Here is an 18,419-nt window from a genome sequence, read left to right on the forward strand (position 1 = left end):
ATTATCTGCAGTGCTTGATCCTGGATAAGTTTGAAAGTTATGATGATGAATTTCAGCTTACTCAACGAGCCCTGTCACTGTTGGAGGAAAACAGGTTCTGGGCTGGCGTGGTCTTCCCCGACATGTATCCCTGGACCAGCTCCCTGCCACCCCACGTGAAGTACAAGATCCGGATGGATATAGATGTGGTGGAGAAAACCAATAAGATCAAAGACAGGTGATGTCTCAGGCAGCCTCAGAAAGTCCTGTTCATCTAGGAATGTATAAAGCAAAGAGAGGGGCTCCTCTGGGCTCAGGCCACCTGTCTCCTGCTGGGGCACGAGGTTTCCCTGGAAAGGCATAAAACACTTGGATCAAAGAACTAAGCTAACCAGTTGGCACTATTAGCTGTTGGGACCAGGCGTGTTCACCTGCCATCTCCACACCCCTTGACTTAGCACTTGTCCCAGGCTGGCCTTTGTGCAATTTGGTGATAGAGCCTGTAGATATTGAATTGACTCTATACAGAGATGCTGCAAATGGGGTTTCTCCAAAATCAGTGGGAAATTACCTTTGGTACAGAGTAAGGAATTGAGCCCAGGCTCAACCTACAAATCAATAAAATTAAGTTAAATAAGAAGATGTAAGAAAATTTGTAAAACTGAGAGTAGAGTCCTTGAATGAAAGAAAGTAGAGTCACAATGAACTATAAAGTCGAATGGGATAGTTCGGAAAAGTTTAAGAGAAAGCTTTCAAGAGCGTGAGCTCCGAGTTCTGAATCAACTTATACCTGTGAAGTGCGAGCCATTCATTCCTGTAGGCATCCTTTTATCTTTCCCTCTGGTTTCTTTTTAGGTACTGGGATTCTGGTCCCAGAGCTGATCCTGTGGAAGATTTCCGTTACATCTGGGGAGGGTTTGCCTATCTGCAGGACATGATTGAACATGGGATCACAAGGAGCCAGGTCCAGGCTAAGGTTCCAGTGGGAATCTATCTCCAGCAGATGCCTTACCCCTGCTTCGTGGACGACTCGTGAGTCCCAGGGTCCTGACCCTCCTCTCTGACAAGCTAATCGGGACCCAGTGCTGTGGTGGGATGGGTGCTCCCCAGGGTTCAACCTCTTTGGAGAGAAACGTGGGGACTGGGGCCAAATTAGGGAGAATGGTGCTCTGGCTGAGGAGCCTGCTCCTCCCAGGCTCCAGGCAGGAGGAGATAAGAAACTGAAGTAGCAGGCAGAGAGAAAGGAGTTGGCAGTGTGGGCGAAAAGGAAAGGTGAAAATTAACGCAAGGGAAGTGAGATGGGGGAGGGGACAAAGGCTTTTTAAACTTGCCACTACGTAGTATGTTTGGTATGTAGAAGGGTCTGGTCAGAGTGTTTGCCCAATGATTGAGAAATCAGCAAATTAGGACTCTGCATTGCAAGTAGGCTCGGTTCCTAGGAGCCTTGGAATAATGTGGCTCTTTCCCTAATTAACATTCCCATGATGCATGCTTAATTAAGAAAAGGTAGAGGAATGTGTTAGATGAGCTTGAGCTCTCCCTTCCTGCCCACCCCCATCCAGACATGTACATTTGTTGGCCAGTAGCAAGCTAAGCACGGAGGCTACTGTTTTGCTGAGCGTGGATTTGGGAGGTGGTAGAAAGAGGGACAGTGAGGGAGAAGAGGACTGAGAGGGCTCATTTACCATGGCAGATGGGATCAGAAACATCTCAGGACAGCCGCAGAGACCTACAATTGGCTTAGAGATTGAAGTCTTAGAAGAAAACTGGGAAGTCCACCACAGTGGACACGTGTGCTTTCACAGAGTTTGGGGAGGAAGGAAACATGCACACCCTGGAGAATGGAAGAGTCAAACTTCCAGTTGGGAAACAGTAAAATAAAACCCAGAGAGACAAAGGAAAACCATCTCTCAACATTCTAGTCTACTCCATATCCATTCTGAGATCTATAGAAGACCAAAGGATATAACTCAAAACACCAGTGGCCTTTCTGCAGTCATTTTTGGTTTGGATAATAGGCAAAGATAGGATGTGAACTTGGGCAAAAGCCCAGTTCCACTTTGGGGATCAAAATGTGAGTGGTTGGAAGGGAAGTGGGGTGAATATGGGAAGCCAGTAGGGATTTGGGTCATTCAGTGTGGGAGAGACCTCTGGTGGCCAGTCTCAAAAATGCAGGCTTAATGGATTTATGGTTCTCACCCTAGGGCCATCTTGAGTGAAGCCCTCCCACATTGGAATTGGGCCCTTCCTGTGACAACACCGAACAGTTTTCAGTAGATAATAATCCCAAGGGCTTTGAAGCACATGAAGCTCAGGGGAAACATGTAAATATCACAATAAAATAATTACAGAATATCAAATCTACCCTGCTTACTGGAGTGGATATATACATGGATCTACTCCACTTGCACATGGCTTGGTGGAGGCAATGGCTATTGGAGCCCTGGATCAGGTTGATTTATCATGAGTCCTTTTGTTTTCTGAAAGTGCCTCGCTGTTCAGTTATTTTGTGCCTTTTCCTGCATAACTAGGGTTTGATCCTCCAGGGCAGACACTGCTGGGCTCTCTGACCTCCTTGGGGAGCCCAGTTATTGATCCTCTTGTTTGTGGTTGACCTTCTTGGGCTTCAGTCCCAGTCAGCATGTACCTATCTATTCCATTCATATCCCACATCACCAAAGCTCCTGTCCTTCCTAGTAAGGACTTACAGGAATATCCACATATGTAAATACATTGTATGATTTTATTTACACATTTTATTTACAGAGCCTTCATCTGGGCTAACCAGAAAACTACCACTTGCTCTAAAGAAAAAGGAACATTTTAGGACAAAAGTACAATGGATTAAAATATCCAAGCCCATTGAGGGCCCAGTGGGGATTTTTCTGCTTTCCTTTCCCTTCATCTGGGCTTTGTTCTCAACATATTCATTCAACAAAAGTTTGCTTCTCTTCTGAAGGTACAGGGCACTCTAATATTCTGCTTCTCTCCTTTTACTTCAGCTTTATGATCATCCTGAACCGCTGTTTCCCTTTCTTCATGGTGCTGGCCTGGATCTATTCTGTCTCCATGACTGTAAAGAGCATTGTCTTGGAGAAGGAGTTGAGATTGAAGGAGACCTTGAAAAATCAGGGTGTCTCTAACATAGTGATTTGGTGCACCTGGTTCCTGGACAGCTTCTCTATCATGTCAATGAGCATCTTCCTCCTGACGATATTTATCATGGTAAGCCAGATAGAGAAGGCCCAGAAAATCTTGAATAGTTTTGTTCTCCCCCTTCTTCCCCCTATTAAGGAACTTTGCCTAGAATCAGTCATCTGGCCACTCAGGGGAACATGACATCTAGCTGCCTGGTCCCTTCAGTCCAGTGGGAAGACACTCAGAGAAACAAACAATCTGGAGCCCAAGGAGCCACTGTATCATAGCACCCTCCCCCCACCACTTCCTGCCCTTGGAGCCACTCAGTCTGTATAGATTATCCAGCCCCCTTCCCTGGGCTATCTGGAGAAGCTGCTGTCAGCAGAGCCCACTACAAGGTGATCATATTTGCAGAGGGGTCCTCTTTTCCCAAACACATAAGAAATGAGTATAAAGAGTGTTTTGGGGGGGATTACCATCCCAACTGCTGCCTGGGGTTGGAATGTGAAGAGAGTTTTCAGTGGTATTAGGGGAAGAAACTTGGACTATTCATTAATCATTATCATGGTCACACCATTCTTTTGGTGTGACCATTCTTTTGGCTTCACCAGACATTCTCCTGCCTGCAGAATCTCCCAGACCTCTGTTTTAAAAGACGGAATTTGGAGTCCACCCTTTTTCAGTGATAAGGAGTTTTTATAGCTACAAATAGCAGGCATGGGTCTATCCTCTGCAAACTTGCAACTCCCTTACAAGATAGACTTGGAAATAAAATATTGTTTCACATATATACCACAGTCCCTCATTTTTAGCTCTCCCACAGTCAGTGATTTATTGTACTTGTTTGAATGATAAGGACATAAATTTAGGTAGTTTTTGATAGTTTATTTGATAGAATTTGATTTAAGCTTTAGACTTCAGGTTTAGCAAGCTCCTGATATAGTCTCATTAAGCTTGTTCTCACTCTTTACCATTATCATATTAAATACCTCTCTACACTATGCAGTATGTGTGGTGACCCTCAGACCCTGGTTAAGTGTCTCCCATCCCATGCTGGACCATACCTAGTGCTAATCTGGTCTAAGAAGGTTCCATCACATATCCAGTCAATCCAAGTCCTGCCCCCTCTCTTTGTAGTAAAATGTCCTAAATCTGAAAAGTTTTGTTTTTTAGTGCTACCTTGAGATTCCATGAGCTGTGGCCAGAGCCCTATCAAAACCAATGCTGAGCTAGAGGTTGTTCTGCTTCAACAACCCAACCCCATCTGGATGTGGCTTTAAATTTTCAAATGGTGCCAGGGCACTACAGAGATGAGGGGAGAAGCTAAGTTCCTTCTCTTCCTCTAGGGGTTCCAGGTTTCTTCCCATTCCTCAGTCTGCTTCTTTCCTCTGCAGCAAGATATTCCTTATCCTAAATATTCAAGGAGTCATAATGCATAAACATCTGACTAGGAATGGCCATGAAACCTTGCCTGATTTGTTGCTGATAAGTGACCTTGAGATCTGCCTTCACAAGAATGGGGCATTAGGACTTCAAAGCTTTTAGGACGTGAGGTAAAGCAAGTTCACTGAGAGTTTCTTGTACAAAGGGATTTCTCCTTGTGGGAACCAGAACACTGTTGCAGTAAGGACGGAAACAGAGCTTTCCACACCAAAACAGTGTTTTCCTTTGAATGACTCTCCCATCTTCCCTCCCCACCTCAACTGTGCAGAAAAGAAGCTGGAAACAAGGACAATGGGAAGGTTCCATTGTTATTCGAGCCACTAGGAACAACAAAGAAAAGTGACCATTAGAGGAAGACCAGGCCAGTGAAACTGTTGGGCCAGCCAAGTAACTTACATGTCTGTCGTTAGTCAGTCAGAATCATATGGCCCTAGAACTTGCAGGACTTTACTTTGAGGAGGAATTGGGATAAATTGATTTTGTTCTTCTGAGAAGAACAGCCACTATCTTAGTGTTTTTCCAGGCAAAAGCCACATGATCGGCCATGGGTGACTTGCTTTAGTTGAGTTCCCAGGTGATGAAGAAAAGGAGGGGACTTTGCAGGGTGTTGTGGAGCACCCTTTGTCACATAAAGGCTCCTTATCTTGACTTTTATTTAGATTTCCTCAGACTTTGGTTCTTGAGCAAGTCTCTCTTCTACCTCCCTCTCCCTTTGATATTTGCTTTTTTCTGTTTTCAGTCTGTTCTGTCAGTGCCTGGCAGGCATGAGAGCATGAAGGAGAAAAAGTGGCAGTAGCAGATAACTGGCACATTTACTGCCAGGCAGCTCTCACATACCCATGACAGACATTGCTAACTGATCTCTCTTTTCCTACTGAGAGGAACTCACTGTTCAGGGAGGTGCTACCAATTGGTCAGAACCCATTCATGAGGTGAACTTATTTACACCTTTAAGCTCCTAAGAAAAGCACAGGATGATTTACATGGATTTGGCGATATGTTCAAAGGGTAAAAATCCTCATAGGATGCCTATAGTAAAGGAGAACGAAGAAGGCCTAATAAATTTGAACATCTCAATTTATCCTAATAGTGTAATTGGGCAGCAGCTCACTTATCAAAAGTAGCTAGTTCAGTCCTATTTTCTACACATAGCGACTGACTCAGTTCATGGGGAACACACAGGTTCTGCAAAATATATTTGTATGATGTATGTGAATGGGGAGGATCAACCCACTTTAAAGTGATGGGGATTAATTACTGACATTTTCACCCGTGTGAATGGCAAAGCTCAGAAAACAAATACAAATGATCCAGTCAGCAGGTCAGGCCCCAGGCACAATGTTCAAGCTTATTTCAAGTGGTCTCCCACCTCCCTGTTTTGTACCTCATCTACTCAGTATATCCAGTGCTCTGTTGATGCTCCAAGACCTACCCACCCCCACTCCAGCCAGGTTTTCCTTCCCTGCTCTAGACTTAATTTCTCCACACTATCTCCAACCCACCAAGGACTGACTGACTTAACATCTGATAATTACTAGCCTAGTATGTTACCTCTCCCCGGGAAAACGACATTTGCATGATTAAGGGACTCAAAACATTGAGACTCTACATGTGGAAATTTAGGCAGCAACAACAGGCTGATGGGAGACCTCCCCCTGGGGCAGAGGGCTTCAGGGGGCCCTGGGGTCACTGCACAGAGGTTGCCCTCTGCATAGGACAGTGGCCCTGGGTGTGGGTGGGAATCCCTAACTCCCAGCCTCTTTGATTTCAGCATGGAAGAATCCTACATTACAGCAATCCGTTCATCCTCTTCCTGTTCCTGTTGACTTTCTCCACTGCTACAATCATGCAGTGCTGCCTGCTCAGCACCTTCTTCTCCAAGGCCAGTCTGGCAGCAGCCTGCAGTGGCATCATCTACTTCACCCTCTACCTGCCACACGTCCTCTGCTTCGCCTGGCAGGACCGAATGACAGCCGACCTGAAAATGGCCGTGGTGAGGGGCCTTGGGCTCACCCCTAGCACATGATGCAATTCCCCTGAAGGATCTGTAGCCCATCCCGCCTCAAGGAGGTCCACTTTGCTGTTTGGCTTAAAGGGACGAGGGGGTTAAAAGCCAAAGGGGCAGAAAGTGGGAGCAGTCTTTACCCTGAGCCTGAATGACCTAACATTTACTCTTTTTATCCAACCTGCTTGATTAACCTGCCCTAGGAAGTAACTGAAAAAATCCATTCAACTCTTGGATCCCTTTGTTTATCCAGCCAGGCCCACCCTAGCATTTGAGAAGATTCAGAAGGGAGGAGAGTTTGCACCCTAAGTGTTCTGTCCAGGAAGATGTGCATTAATTAAAAGTATTTATTTCTCTCCAAAATAACTTGAATTAGAGTAGCTCTACAAGTGTCTTTAGAATGTTCTACCAGAAAGAGGTACAGGAATGACCCATCAGGCCTGCTTGTCAGCAGAGGACTCCAGAAATTGGCTTTTGATTGTCTGACAGACCTCTTAGTTTAAGATTCCCAAACTAACAGCACTGTCACTTCTCTAATTGGTTTTAAATGAACCTTTTGCATCTCTCATTAACGCTGGCTAAACAACCTTTGGGCTCTTCTGGACTCTTCCAGGTGCAGTTTTTCTGCCCTTCCTTTCCTCAAGAATCTCCCTGTCTGGAGTTCTCTGTATGGTGGAGTCAAGAAAGGACTGCCACCTGCCTCTGGTTTGGGAAGGATCTAAGGTCTGAGTTATTCTCACAACTCAAACTTAAGTGACTCTAGAGCTGCTGGAGCATCTGCCTTTTATTTCTCATGTGAAATGAGAAATTAATTACTGCCATTTATATAGCATCCAATTTTCTAAAATAATCACAATGGGCTAGTAGTAGGAAATCCTTATGACTCAGCCCGTGGGCAGAGCTGAGCTGTTGGAGCAATTTTGGTAATCACTGGGTAGACAGTCAGTACTCTGAGGCCAGAGCTAACTTCTTCGGTGTGTGGGTCCACCAAGAAGCTACAAGTCTGTTAACTGCATGCACTAGGGCTGGGCTGAGATTTCAAAAAAGGTTTTGGTGAAAATATAGCTAGAGAATTCCTTCCTCCAGCAGACAGATGCTCTGAACCCCACCCTGGGTTCTCCAAACTGTGGGAGACCTCTGAGAGAAGTGAGAACAGCTTATCCCTCTCTATATGCTTCCGTGCTTTCTGCCCAGTTGGGAGCCACCCATGGAGAAGCGGCTGGGAAATTTCCTCTTCAGACTTCCTTCTGGAGAAAGCAAGTTGACTTGTTTTCTGCACAGAGAACTTCAAAAAATGATCATCCCTAGTCTGTAGGTGGGAAAGGGTGATAGCGTAATCTGAGGTTTTTCTGCCTCTTGGACAGACCTCAGGGGACCATCCCCTGCTTTACCACCTAGGCTGCCCCAGAAAACTGATGACTTTTGATGACTCTTCATATGGGATTTTCCCAAAACATCTCAACTTGGCATCTTGGTTCTGCCAAGAACTGTGTGTTCTGAAGAAAGAGGTAGGAGGAAGGGGAAAGAGGCAGGAAGGAGAACATGCAGACCTTTTGTCCTTTGACATGTTATTACGTGTAGCCCTTGTCTTTCCCATTACACTACAACTCAACTGTGTTCCATTGAACAGGTGAGAGGTGGCCTGGTCCATAAGCAGGGATCCCTGAGGCCTGAGAGGCATTCCCAGAATTCTCTTGCTGTGGGGAGACTGCCTTAACCCCTCCCTAGGACGGCTTATGCTCAGATGCAACACAGACCCTCTTTTGGTTCTCTGGGTGCTGTTGTTTTGGGTGAACACCCCTCTGATCATCTTCTGTGCCCTATCTGCTCCCATGCAGAGCCTGCTGTCTCCTGTGGCATTTGGGTTTGGCACTGAGTACCTGGCTCGCTTCGAAGAGCAAGGCCTGGGGCTGCAGTGGGGCAACATTGGGAACAGTCCCATGGAAGGGGATGAATTCAGCTTCCTGCTGTCCATAAAGATGATGCTCCTTGATGCTGCTCTATATGGCTTGCTTGCCTGGTACCTTGACCAGGTGTTTCCAGGTAAGGGGCCACCTCCATAGCATAAAAGTTATTGAATTCTTCAGATCCAGGAACTCCCCCTTTCCATCTTGTTTAAATTTCATTTGTAAGCTCTTTGAATTTGGGCTCAAAGATTTTGGGCTCTCAGAACGAGCATTTGAAACATCCATGTTGGCTCTACTTTAGCAAATCCAGGTTGGCTCTACTTTAGAAATATATCCAGAATATGACCCCTGTCACCACCTCTGTCACTGCCTTCCCAGTTCAGGCTGCCTTCTTCCACCATCACCTCCCACTTGCATTCAAAAAGAGTCTTCCAGAAAAAGGTCAGATCTCATTAACCCTCCATTCAAATCCCTCCAATGGCTTTCCATCTTGTTCAGAGTAAAATACAATATCCCAACTCTGGCCTATGAAACGCTACACTATCTGGCCTCCAGTTGTCTTCCTCATCTCATGTCCTTCCCTGCTCACCCATGTTCCTGTGCTCGAGCCACACTCTCCTGCTTACTGTTCTCCAACACACTGAGTGCGTTTCCTCCTCGGGGCCTTTGCACACGCTCTTTCTACTGCCAGGACAGCATCCTTTGCCCCCTCCCCGCCTCACACCTGCAGCCTTGCTTCCCTGCTTCATTTGGGTGTCTGTTCAAATGCCACCTTACCACAGGGATTTTTCCAGACTAAAATTATCTAAATATCTATTCCTATATAAATAGCACTCCTTCAGTGCTCCTGCCCCCTTACCCTACTTTATTTTTAAAAACACTGCTCACCACCAGACATGATACGACCTTGTCTCTGTTTATGGATGTCTACCCTCAGGAGAATATGATCTCCACGAAAACAGGCACCTGGTCATTTTATTCACTATTAAAGTCACAGTGCTCAGAATAGTGCCTGACATTTGATGGACAATGAATAAATAGCTAATTAATCAGAAGCATGGGAAATCATCTCCTAAATCAAAATTGGCTGTTTGCACAGTTTTGTAGAAAATCACATATTCCTTAAAATTAGCTTTTCTTGGCAGCTAGAGAGGTCCCACTGCCATTTGCAAAATTTCCAGGTCACCCAAAGGCCCCCTTGCACTGTGCAGTTGTGACCTGGCTCTTGATCCTGTGGCCAGAGGCAGGCAGGGGAGAGAAAGGCCAGGCCTGGTCCCTGGGTGGGGACAAACTCATGCTCCCAGATCATCTCAGGGCAGCCTTTGTTGATAAAAATATGGGGGTAGAAACACTGGGATAGGAGAAAGGATGCTAGACTGAGGGTCAGGAGGCTTGGGTTTGTAATTCAGTTGTGTGACTGTAAGCAACACACTTGACCTTGTTCAGCTTCAGTTTCTTTTGTCTCACTGGGCCACTGGAAGAAGATATTGTGAGTAAAAATTAATTGTATTGAAATCAAAATGTATGCATAATCCAAGAGATTTGTTTTAACCAAAAGCTTTAAATTGTCCTACAAGCACAGCAGCACTCTGTGTTGGGCTCAGCAAGACCAGGTTCTTGGAATTAAAGTGTGGACAAGACAGTCCCAGACTTGCCCTTGAGGAGCTTGCAGTCCACAAAACGGGTGATGACTCTCAAAAAAACAAAGACAGTGTTCTCACAAAATTTTGCAAGGAGCAAAACTTGCTAGGACAACTAGACTAGAAATGTGGAGTCTGGTTCTTGAAACCCAGGTGGAGCGAGAATAGTGGGTGATGAAGAACAGAGGTGTTAGAAGCAGTTCGCTCACATGCACATCCTTGAATCTCTATTAGCTGTGACCTCAGGCAGATTATTCGACCTCCTTGAGCCTCAGTTTCCTTATCTGTACCACAATAATAGCTATTTCATAGGGTTCTTTGGAGGATTAAATTATTTAATACATGGAAAGCTCTTACAGCAATGCCTGGCACAGAGAGCATCCAATGAATGTTAGTGATGTCATCATTATTATTATCTGGTAACTGTTTAAAAAGGGTATGACTTAATGAGATGATTTCAAAAAACAAATGTCAAAAACATCATCAGTTTTAGTTTTGCTGGCCCCACCCCAAAACGTAACCTTTGGTATGAAGACATTTTGGAAGAGCAGTCTTCTTGGGTAGCTGTGTTACGGCTAATGAACTGTGAATATTTAGTTATAGTTTGAGGTTCAGAGAGATAAATTCTAGAACTTATAGAACTGTGATAAGATGGGAGAGGGAGACTATTTAGGCTTTCCCTCTTTATTTGTCTGTCTATTTTTAGGGGATTATGGAACCCCACTTCCCTGGTACTTCCTTCTGCAAGAGTCCTATTGGCTTGGCGGTGAAGGTGAGTTATTTAAAAACAAAAATGAAACTTTGCTATTTAGAACTAGCACCTTTGGCCTACTGAGTGAGAAGTGGCCTGATTATTTGAGCAGTTGAAGAGATCGGAGGGAGAATCACAGCAGCTGGCTTTGAACCCCAAGTGCCCCTTTTATGTCAAGGGTGTGATTCTGGCCGGCTCAGCCAGCTGCCTGGGGGCTCCCCCACCATGGGGGTGGGGACTTGGGGTGGGCTGGGGACAGCATCACAACCTCTGGGAGCCCACCCATCCTTTTCCCTGAGAGACACCAGGCCAAGGGGAGTATCGGAGCACTGATAAACCCTGTATGCCATGCAATTTGTGCCTAATGGATTAAGTTACCCTGTTGAAAGAAAGCCACATCACTTCAGGGTATAAATGACTCTTGAAACTTGTCATTTGGCGGCAAAGAGAACTGGAGAATCATGAAGGAATCATCGCATTCATCCTCTGCTGCCTCCCCTCCTGCTTTTTTATTCCTCTCCTCCTTTTCAAATATAAATGATTAATTTTCCCAAGGTGAGGGACCATCCAGAGTCTGGGTCATGGCTGTCGATCTTCAAAGAAAACACTCCCCGGCTCTCCTGTGACGATCTTTCTTGTGGTCTGGGGAAGAGGGATAAAAGGGATTTACCCAGATGCATCTTAAGACAAAAATTACCTTTCCTACTGATCGAGGCAGTAGGTGCAGGGAGAGTTCCAGAATTGGGGAAAACCAGGGCTCTTTTGGTGATGTATGAAAAGGCAGAGAAATTCCACAGCTGTGAGCAGGAGACTCCCCTGGAGCTGGGAGGTTCTGGAAGCAAAGGAAATACTTTCCAATCTGTTTTGTTCCTCACCTACCTGGTCTTTACTTTGTATTATTGGGTCAGGGCCAGGATTTCTAAATGTTTGTTTTCTCTCAGGGATTAGTCTGGTGCCTTTAAAGGGTTTGGATATGTTTGTTGGTTTTTTTAATGATCCAAACAAACTTCGACAGCTCAGTATTTTTCCATTATGTCAGTTGTCTCTATATGCTTTTAAATTTCTATACATCAATAAGGTTGTAATCCCATTATAGGTGGGAATTTTCAGCACACTTGTATATTCCTGGAATGTTTCTTATGTCAGAGAATATCAGGACTTGTGCACGTTTTTTTCCTACAATCTCAGCAGATACTCTACCTCTCAGAAAAGAAAAATTCTTAAGACAAACATGTCCTCCTGAAAAGGTGAATCACGTATATTTTTGCCTGATAGCAGCCAAATATTTTTCACTTGTCTAGACTGAAATAGAGTCCTAAAACTCTAAAATCAGAAAAGAGTTTGAGTTTCTGTACCTATAACCCCTTCCATTTAAAAATGAAACGGAGCCCAAGAGACATCCCGTGACATGTCCAAGTTCCCGTTGATTATTTGAGAGAAAAATCTGGGACACAGATTTCCTGGTGAAGGACTCACTCTAATGACTGAACTCTTTAGAAAGTCATTTCCCCTCTGCTGCTTTATTACGTATTAGTACGGTATGTTAGCTCTTAAAGTGATCAAAGGGATTATGAGAAATAGGTTTAAAAATCCTTTAGGAGGTAGAAATACAAGTACTGACGGTGGAGCATCCCTAGGCCCATTATTTGCTGCTCCTCCACACGTCCTCCAAACCTACAGAGGCCCCCGCTGGTTACAGCATTAAAAACTCGCCCTGCTCACATGTGTGCACTTGAGGCTGAGTAGCTTTAGATGCCTGGCGACAGCCGTTTCCTCCAGCCCCTGCTTTCCACTTTGGCTGACTGGCTCTTCTGCTTCTCTTCCCCTTCCAGGATGTCCTGGATGTCCTTTTAAACTAAATGCCAAGATTACAAAAAAGTGCCTGTGTGTGTGTGTGTGTGTCTGTGTGTGTGTGTGTGTGTGTGTGTGCCAAACTTCACATTTTGTCCATGCCTGTCTCGACTGGGCTCAACCCTAGTGTTAAAAATCAGACCAACACTCTCGGGTGCCTGTGTAGGTTAACTTTTCAGGTAAGCCCTTTCTCAAGCTGTCATTTCAGCTGGCCGCCCATCAGCTCATCTTGAATGGACTTTTATTCAAGGTTCACCAGGACTTTGACATGTTCTGGACTGGGGTGAAAAGTACTGCTGGGGAGCTAAAGAACATTAAGCCGTTTCAAATCCAATCCTGGTTTTGTAATTTTTTTTTTTTTTTATCACCGTTTCTGACATTGTGGGCCCCTCCTGGCATGAAAGGAGGATGAGGTGAGACTCTAAATCTGAAGCTCATGTTACAAAACTCCCTCAGGACTCGGCAGAGATTGCACAGTCTGACTCACTGGGAGGCCCGCCACCTGGTTTCAGTACTTCAGGGGCCCACGGCAGGTCCCAGGCTGACAGGCCACGCTCGGGGCTGGTCTCCAGGAGTGCTGACCTAGCCTTCTAGGGGAACTGCGTTTTCCCATTTTAGTAGGAAACTCATTTGCTCCCCCCACTGCTTCCCTCCTTTCCTGCCTTTGCTGATTCTCAGCTCTCACATTGGCTTTTGGTTGGTACAGGATGTTCAACTAGAGAAGAAAGGGCCCTGGAAAAGACCGAACCCATAACAGAAGAAATGGAGGATCCAGAACACCCAGAGGGAATAAACAGTAAATAATAATAATGATAACAATTTTTTAAATCCCAAAAAAAGAACACGGAGCAGGGGCAAGGAGAAGACTTGAAGCTTGCAAAGGGCCAGAGCAAAATATCTCATGCCTAGGATGAAATGAAACCCAGGAAACCGACTCTCTCTGTTGACAAGTGTTAAACCTGATACCTTCTCAAGGGTCTAGCCCAGACATTAATGCATATTTCCTGGAGAAAGCAATCCCAAGTAGGTAGTGTGCTTATGCCCTTGTTAGGCAAATCCCAAGTGAGTTGCACAAATGTGCTGACTTCCGAGGATTTAAGAAGAACAATAACTTGGGTCACTGGGACTTAAAGCGGATATGAGCTATAAGGAAAGACAAAAATAAATGCTATGCCCTCCTTCCGTGCCCAGGGGGAAAGCGAGCCCTAGTGGAGCTGACTGCCTTTCACTCGTGTGGTTTACAAATCTAGAAGTCCATTCATTCAAGCCATCAAAAGCCTTTCCTGACAGTGGAAGTTACCCTAATAATTCCTGAATTAATGGACTGATGGGCCAGGCTTACAAGCATTGTTTCCCCAGCCTTTGCTGCTCTTATCTCCCCTCTTAAACTGGTTCTGTACTTCTCCCAAGGTTTTCCATTCCCTAAGCTCCCATAAGCCGCATATAACTTCTCTAGGGATGCTAAAATGCTCTGGCTTTAGTCACCCTTGTTGTGGAGAGGCGACGTGGCCTCTGGCCCTTGCCTGACTCTGCGTGAGTGAGCACAACCTCCATGCCCTCAACCCTATCCCGGGTGCCATTCATAGCGCCACTGAGGCCAATGGCCCACAGCTCTTCGCGGAGCTTGCTGGGGGGATCAACAGGGCCTCTAGGAAGACACTGCTCCCAGAGTGGAGCTCCAAGGCTAAAATGAGGGGTCTGGAGTCTGGTCCACCTCAATCACATGAGAGGCCAGGAGGCAAAGAGAGAAGGCGCAGTAGAATGTGTTTTTTGTTTGTTTTTGCACTGGAGTAAATGCTCAGAGTTACAATATTAAGACAATAAATTAAGTAGTGCTGTGTAAGGTAGACTGAAGCAGGGAGAGACTGGAAGTCTGTATTGGAGGGGGGCAGCTTGAGGGACAGTAGTGAGGAAGAGAAAACTGCTCTACCCAGTGAGTTGGAGAAACTCTGGAGTTCTCAGGAGCAAGAAGCCAACTTTAGTCAAAGTTGACTCAATGATTTGAGCCAAAATGGCCAGGGGAATGGTGGCTCCAGGAACGGACGTGAGAGAGTCTGAAGGGAAACTTTGGGGATCAAGGTGAGGGCTTGAGCTGTTACCAGAAATCCATGAGGAAATGCCCCACAGACTGTTGGAAATGAGGGCGTGGCACTGAGGGCTGATTTGGGCTAACTTGCTGTAAAAGCAGCAAGTAGACCGTGATGAGTGCAGAGGCTGGAGCAAGACAGACTCGGTTCATATCCCAGCTTTGCCACACCTAGGCCGTGTGAGTTTCATGGGACATTTGATGCCTTTGCGTCTTAGGTATCTTTCATCTATAGAAATGGGCTTAATAATGCCTACCCTATACGGCCCTTATAAGGGTAAAATGAGATAATCCACATAAAGCACTTGAAGCGGTGCCTGGCACATAGTAAGTGTGTGATAATTGTAAGAGAGTGTTTTTCATTATTATTCTATAGATTTGGCAGTTGCCCTTACAAAGGTCATAGCTGAAGTCACAAGAGCCAGTGAAATTGTAGGCAGAAGGCAATGGTCTAAGGAATGTCTAAAGAATGGGGAATGTGCACATTAAGGTGTTACATTTACATCAGGTTCATTTGTTTTCCCTCCAAGACTCCTTCTTTGAGCGTGAGCTTCCAGGGTTGGTTCCTGGGGTATGTGTGAAGAATCTGGTAAAGACTTTTAAGCCCTATGGCAAGCCAGCTGTGGACCGTCTTAACATCACCTTCTACGAGGATCAGATCACCGCGTTCCTTGGTCACAATGGAGCAGGGAAAACCACCACGTTGTAAGTCTTTGGCTAAAGAAGCTTTGGGATTTTCCATTCTATCCTGTCATTTCTTGGCTTTAGATGCAGTCTACTCTTTCACAATGACTTTTATTGACAAAACTGTCCTATTTGTGGTCTCAAGAATATGTAAGATGCACTGTAGAATTTAAAGCTCACTCACATATTGTTTTATTTATTCCTCACAAAAAGCCTGAGAGGGAGGTGGAGTAAGTTTATTTTGCCCTTTGTTTCTGAGGAAGAGGAGACTCAGCAAGTTAAAGTGACTTTCCTGAGCTGCCTGAGTTCCAACGTTCAGTGGAGGCAAGAAACAGGCCCTCCCACCCCAGGGCTCTTCTCTTCCACAACTGCCCCTGGATCTGATGGCTGAGAGTCCTTTTCCCCCCACATCCATCCCACAGGGTGACAATCATGGATGGTGATGAAGTCATCTCCGTTACTTGCTCTGCTTTTGTAGCATGCTACTTGTTTTCAAGCAGCATTCCATTTCCTACCTTTTATTCAGCAGACTTCTACAAAAAAGGGGCCCCTGATAGGGATTGACAGTAGTTCTAGAGAAAGTAAAAAGGATGCACTCTCAAGAGCAGCTTGTAAGATAACAGCCTGGCAATAGAAAGCCAAGTCGAGGGAGGATCAAGGGCTCTGTACAGACCTCAGTTTGGACAGTTCTCCAGCTTTTCCAAGGGGCCTGAGTGCCATCTGCTGAGATGGAGAACACGGCTAGCTAAGGTTTCCCAGGGAGCAGCAGAGGCAGACCTCTCAGGAGGCAGTGAAGCTGTGTGATGCACAGTCCTAGAATCCCTTGGCTTCTTGCAAAGCCCCAGGAAGGAACAGCAAAGTGTACACCCTGTGTTGGAATGTTCTCTGAGGGCGGATCAGTGTGAATGGAATGTGGGGCTAGTGCCATTATATTTGGTTCTGTTTCCCTCTAGTGGTTGATCAACAGACTTCAGTTTCTAAGCACAAGTTCAGATAACCTAAGATGCTATCTGAACTCAGGAACAGAGCTGGGCACGTCAGCACTAGCTCTATCTCGTTTCTCTCCTTGTTAACTAATAGGGTCAGAGAGCCCAGAGTTTCCTCAAGGAACCCAGGCCTTCTCAAAGGCAAACAGATTACTTCATCGACAGCTGAAATGCAACCTCACTTGGGAATTGAAACACAATATTTAGTAATGATAGTAATAATATTTTTGAGCTTCTCTTTATGCTAGCTCCCCTTCTAAGTGCTTATCATGTATTAATTCATTTAATTCTCACAACAACCCAAAAAGGTGGGAGTCCTTTTTTTCCATTTTACAAAACATTTATTAGTGGCTGTTGGGCTTTTTGCTTTTGGATCCAAAGATGACACTGTTGGTGGTAATTCCCATGCCTGGCTTCAATCAAGCAATCAACAAATACACATTGACTACCTCCTGTTGCCTGGGCTTCTCACCATCATTTAGACTTTACTCTGGGCTTGGTAGTGGTGATGTCTAGCTTTTCAACATCCAACAGGCAAACCACTTACCCATGTACTGAACACCTTCTACTGAGCCCCTACAGTGCTGGGCATGCTGATGGCTGATTTGAGAGGGTCCTGAGGCTGCAAGTGAACCGCTAAAGCTGGGAACCCCTGAGGCCCATCATTGAGGGCCTGGGAGCATTCAGGAAATCAACAGAAGCAGAGGAGGGAGCCAGATGTGGTCGCCTGCCTTAGGATCTGGATGCACACCCTGGTGATAACCCCTCTACGTGAAACTGCAGGTCCCCACAGCTCTATTTGGGTTCAGTTTAGAGTCATGGGCAGGAATCACTGGAAGAGCCCTCAATGACCCTGGTGAGGGGCTGCCCTCCCAGAGTGTGTCCTGAACACCGTCGCTTCTGCCCACTGGTGCCCGTGTTTGGCAGGTCCATCCTGACGGGTCTGTTGCCGCCAACGTCGGGGACTGTGCTCATTGGGGGAAAGGACATTGAAACCAGCCTCCATGCAATCCGGCAGAGCCTCGGCATGTGTCCCCAGCACAACATCCTGTTCCGCCAGTGAGTAAAACAGGAATTGAGACCCTCCCATTCCCGATCCTCACCCCTGCCCTTCAATACACACATTCTCAAGAGCCCGGCTCAGGGATGCCAGGTCTGGAACCAGTGGGGGTGCTTTCGTTTGGCTTCCCCCATGTTCAAGGTCCTCAGTTCCTGCTTGCAAGGGGAGGTGACCCTCAGAGAACGGACTGTGCCTCTGGGGTAGGGAGCTGAGGTCCCTCTTAGGGGAATGATGCCACCTTCCCTTTCACAGAGTGGCTGATCCCTAGGCACCTTGCTGAGCCCTGAAATACTTCCTGCTGGGGAGTAAAGAAAGGAGAACCATCATTCTTTTTCCCTTTTTAAGCCTTGGCACTAAAGACAGAGTTTTCAAAGGGTTTTCAATTATTTTTTCTTCAATTAAAATATATTTTATTTCTTATCTAAAAAGCTATATATAGTCATTATTAAGACAGAAACGGGTGGGGGGGAGAGAGAGAGAGAGAGAAATAAAAACGAGAAAATAAGTCCTTTAATTTCACCACCCAGAGATCCAGAGATAACCACTATTCCACCCTGGCATATAATTTTTCAGAATTTTCTCCTATGATATATAGATATGCATAAAAACTTAAGAAAACTATAATAGAGAATAAATCTATGCATAGAATTTTATAATCAGCAGCATAGAATTTTATAATCAGCAGATTAAAACGTGTTGCTTTTTTTAACCTAAGACATCATGAACATCTTTTCATGTCATTAAATATTCTTCCAAAAATAAATTTTAACGTGCACATATTATTCCATTGTACAAATGTACTGTTTAAACAGTCCTCTCTTGTTAGATATTTAGGCATGGTTTGTCTGTTTTATTTGCGTTTGTAAACCACCACCACAATGGGCATCTT

The 18,419-nt window shown here is 45.4% G+C and overlaps 1 protein-coding gene across 2 annotated transcripts in view; it reads left to right on the forward strand.

The window, feature by feature from the left end:
* Positions 1 to 18,419, forward strand: part of ABCA4 (ATP binding cassette subfamily A member 4) — a 102,145-nt gene that overhangs the window by 29,224 nt on the left and 54,502 nt on the right. For both annotated transcript variants that reach the window (XM_037826600.1, XM_037826601.1), the window contains 9 exons: positions 12 to 217; positions 835 to 1,011; positions 2,982 to 3,204; positions 6,332 to 6,553; positions 8,404 to 8,608; positions 10,819 to 10,884; positions 13,421 to 13,510; positions 15,331 to 15,505; positions 17,398 to 17,529. In XM_037826600.1, the coding sequence (XP_037682528.1) occupies positions 12 to 217; positions 835 to 1,011; positions 2,982 to 3,204; positions 6,332 to 6,553; positions 8,404 to 8,608; positions 10,819 to 10,884; positions 13,421 to 13,510; positions 15,331 to 15,505; positions 17,398 to 17,529 (1,496 nt within the window). The remainder of the gene's footprint in view (positions 1 to 11; positions 218 to 834; positions 1,012 to 2,981; positions 3,205 to 6,331; positions 6,554 to 8,403; positions 8,609 to 10,818; positions 10,885 to 13,420; positions 13,511 to 15,330; positions 15,506 to 17,397; positions 17,530 to 18,419) is intronic.

This window comes from Choloepus didactylus, chromosome 2 (genome assembly GCF_015220235.1).
Source record: "Choloepus didactylus isolate mChoDid1 chromosome 2, mChoDid1.pri, whole genome shotgun sequence".
NCBI classification, from domain to species: Eukaryota; Metazoa; Chordata; class Mammalia; order Pilosa; family Megalonychidae; genus Choloepus; species Choloepus didactylus.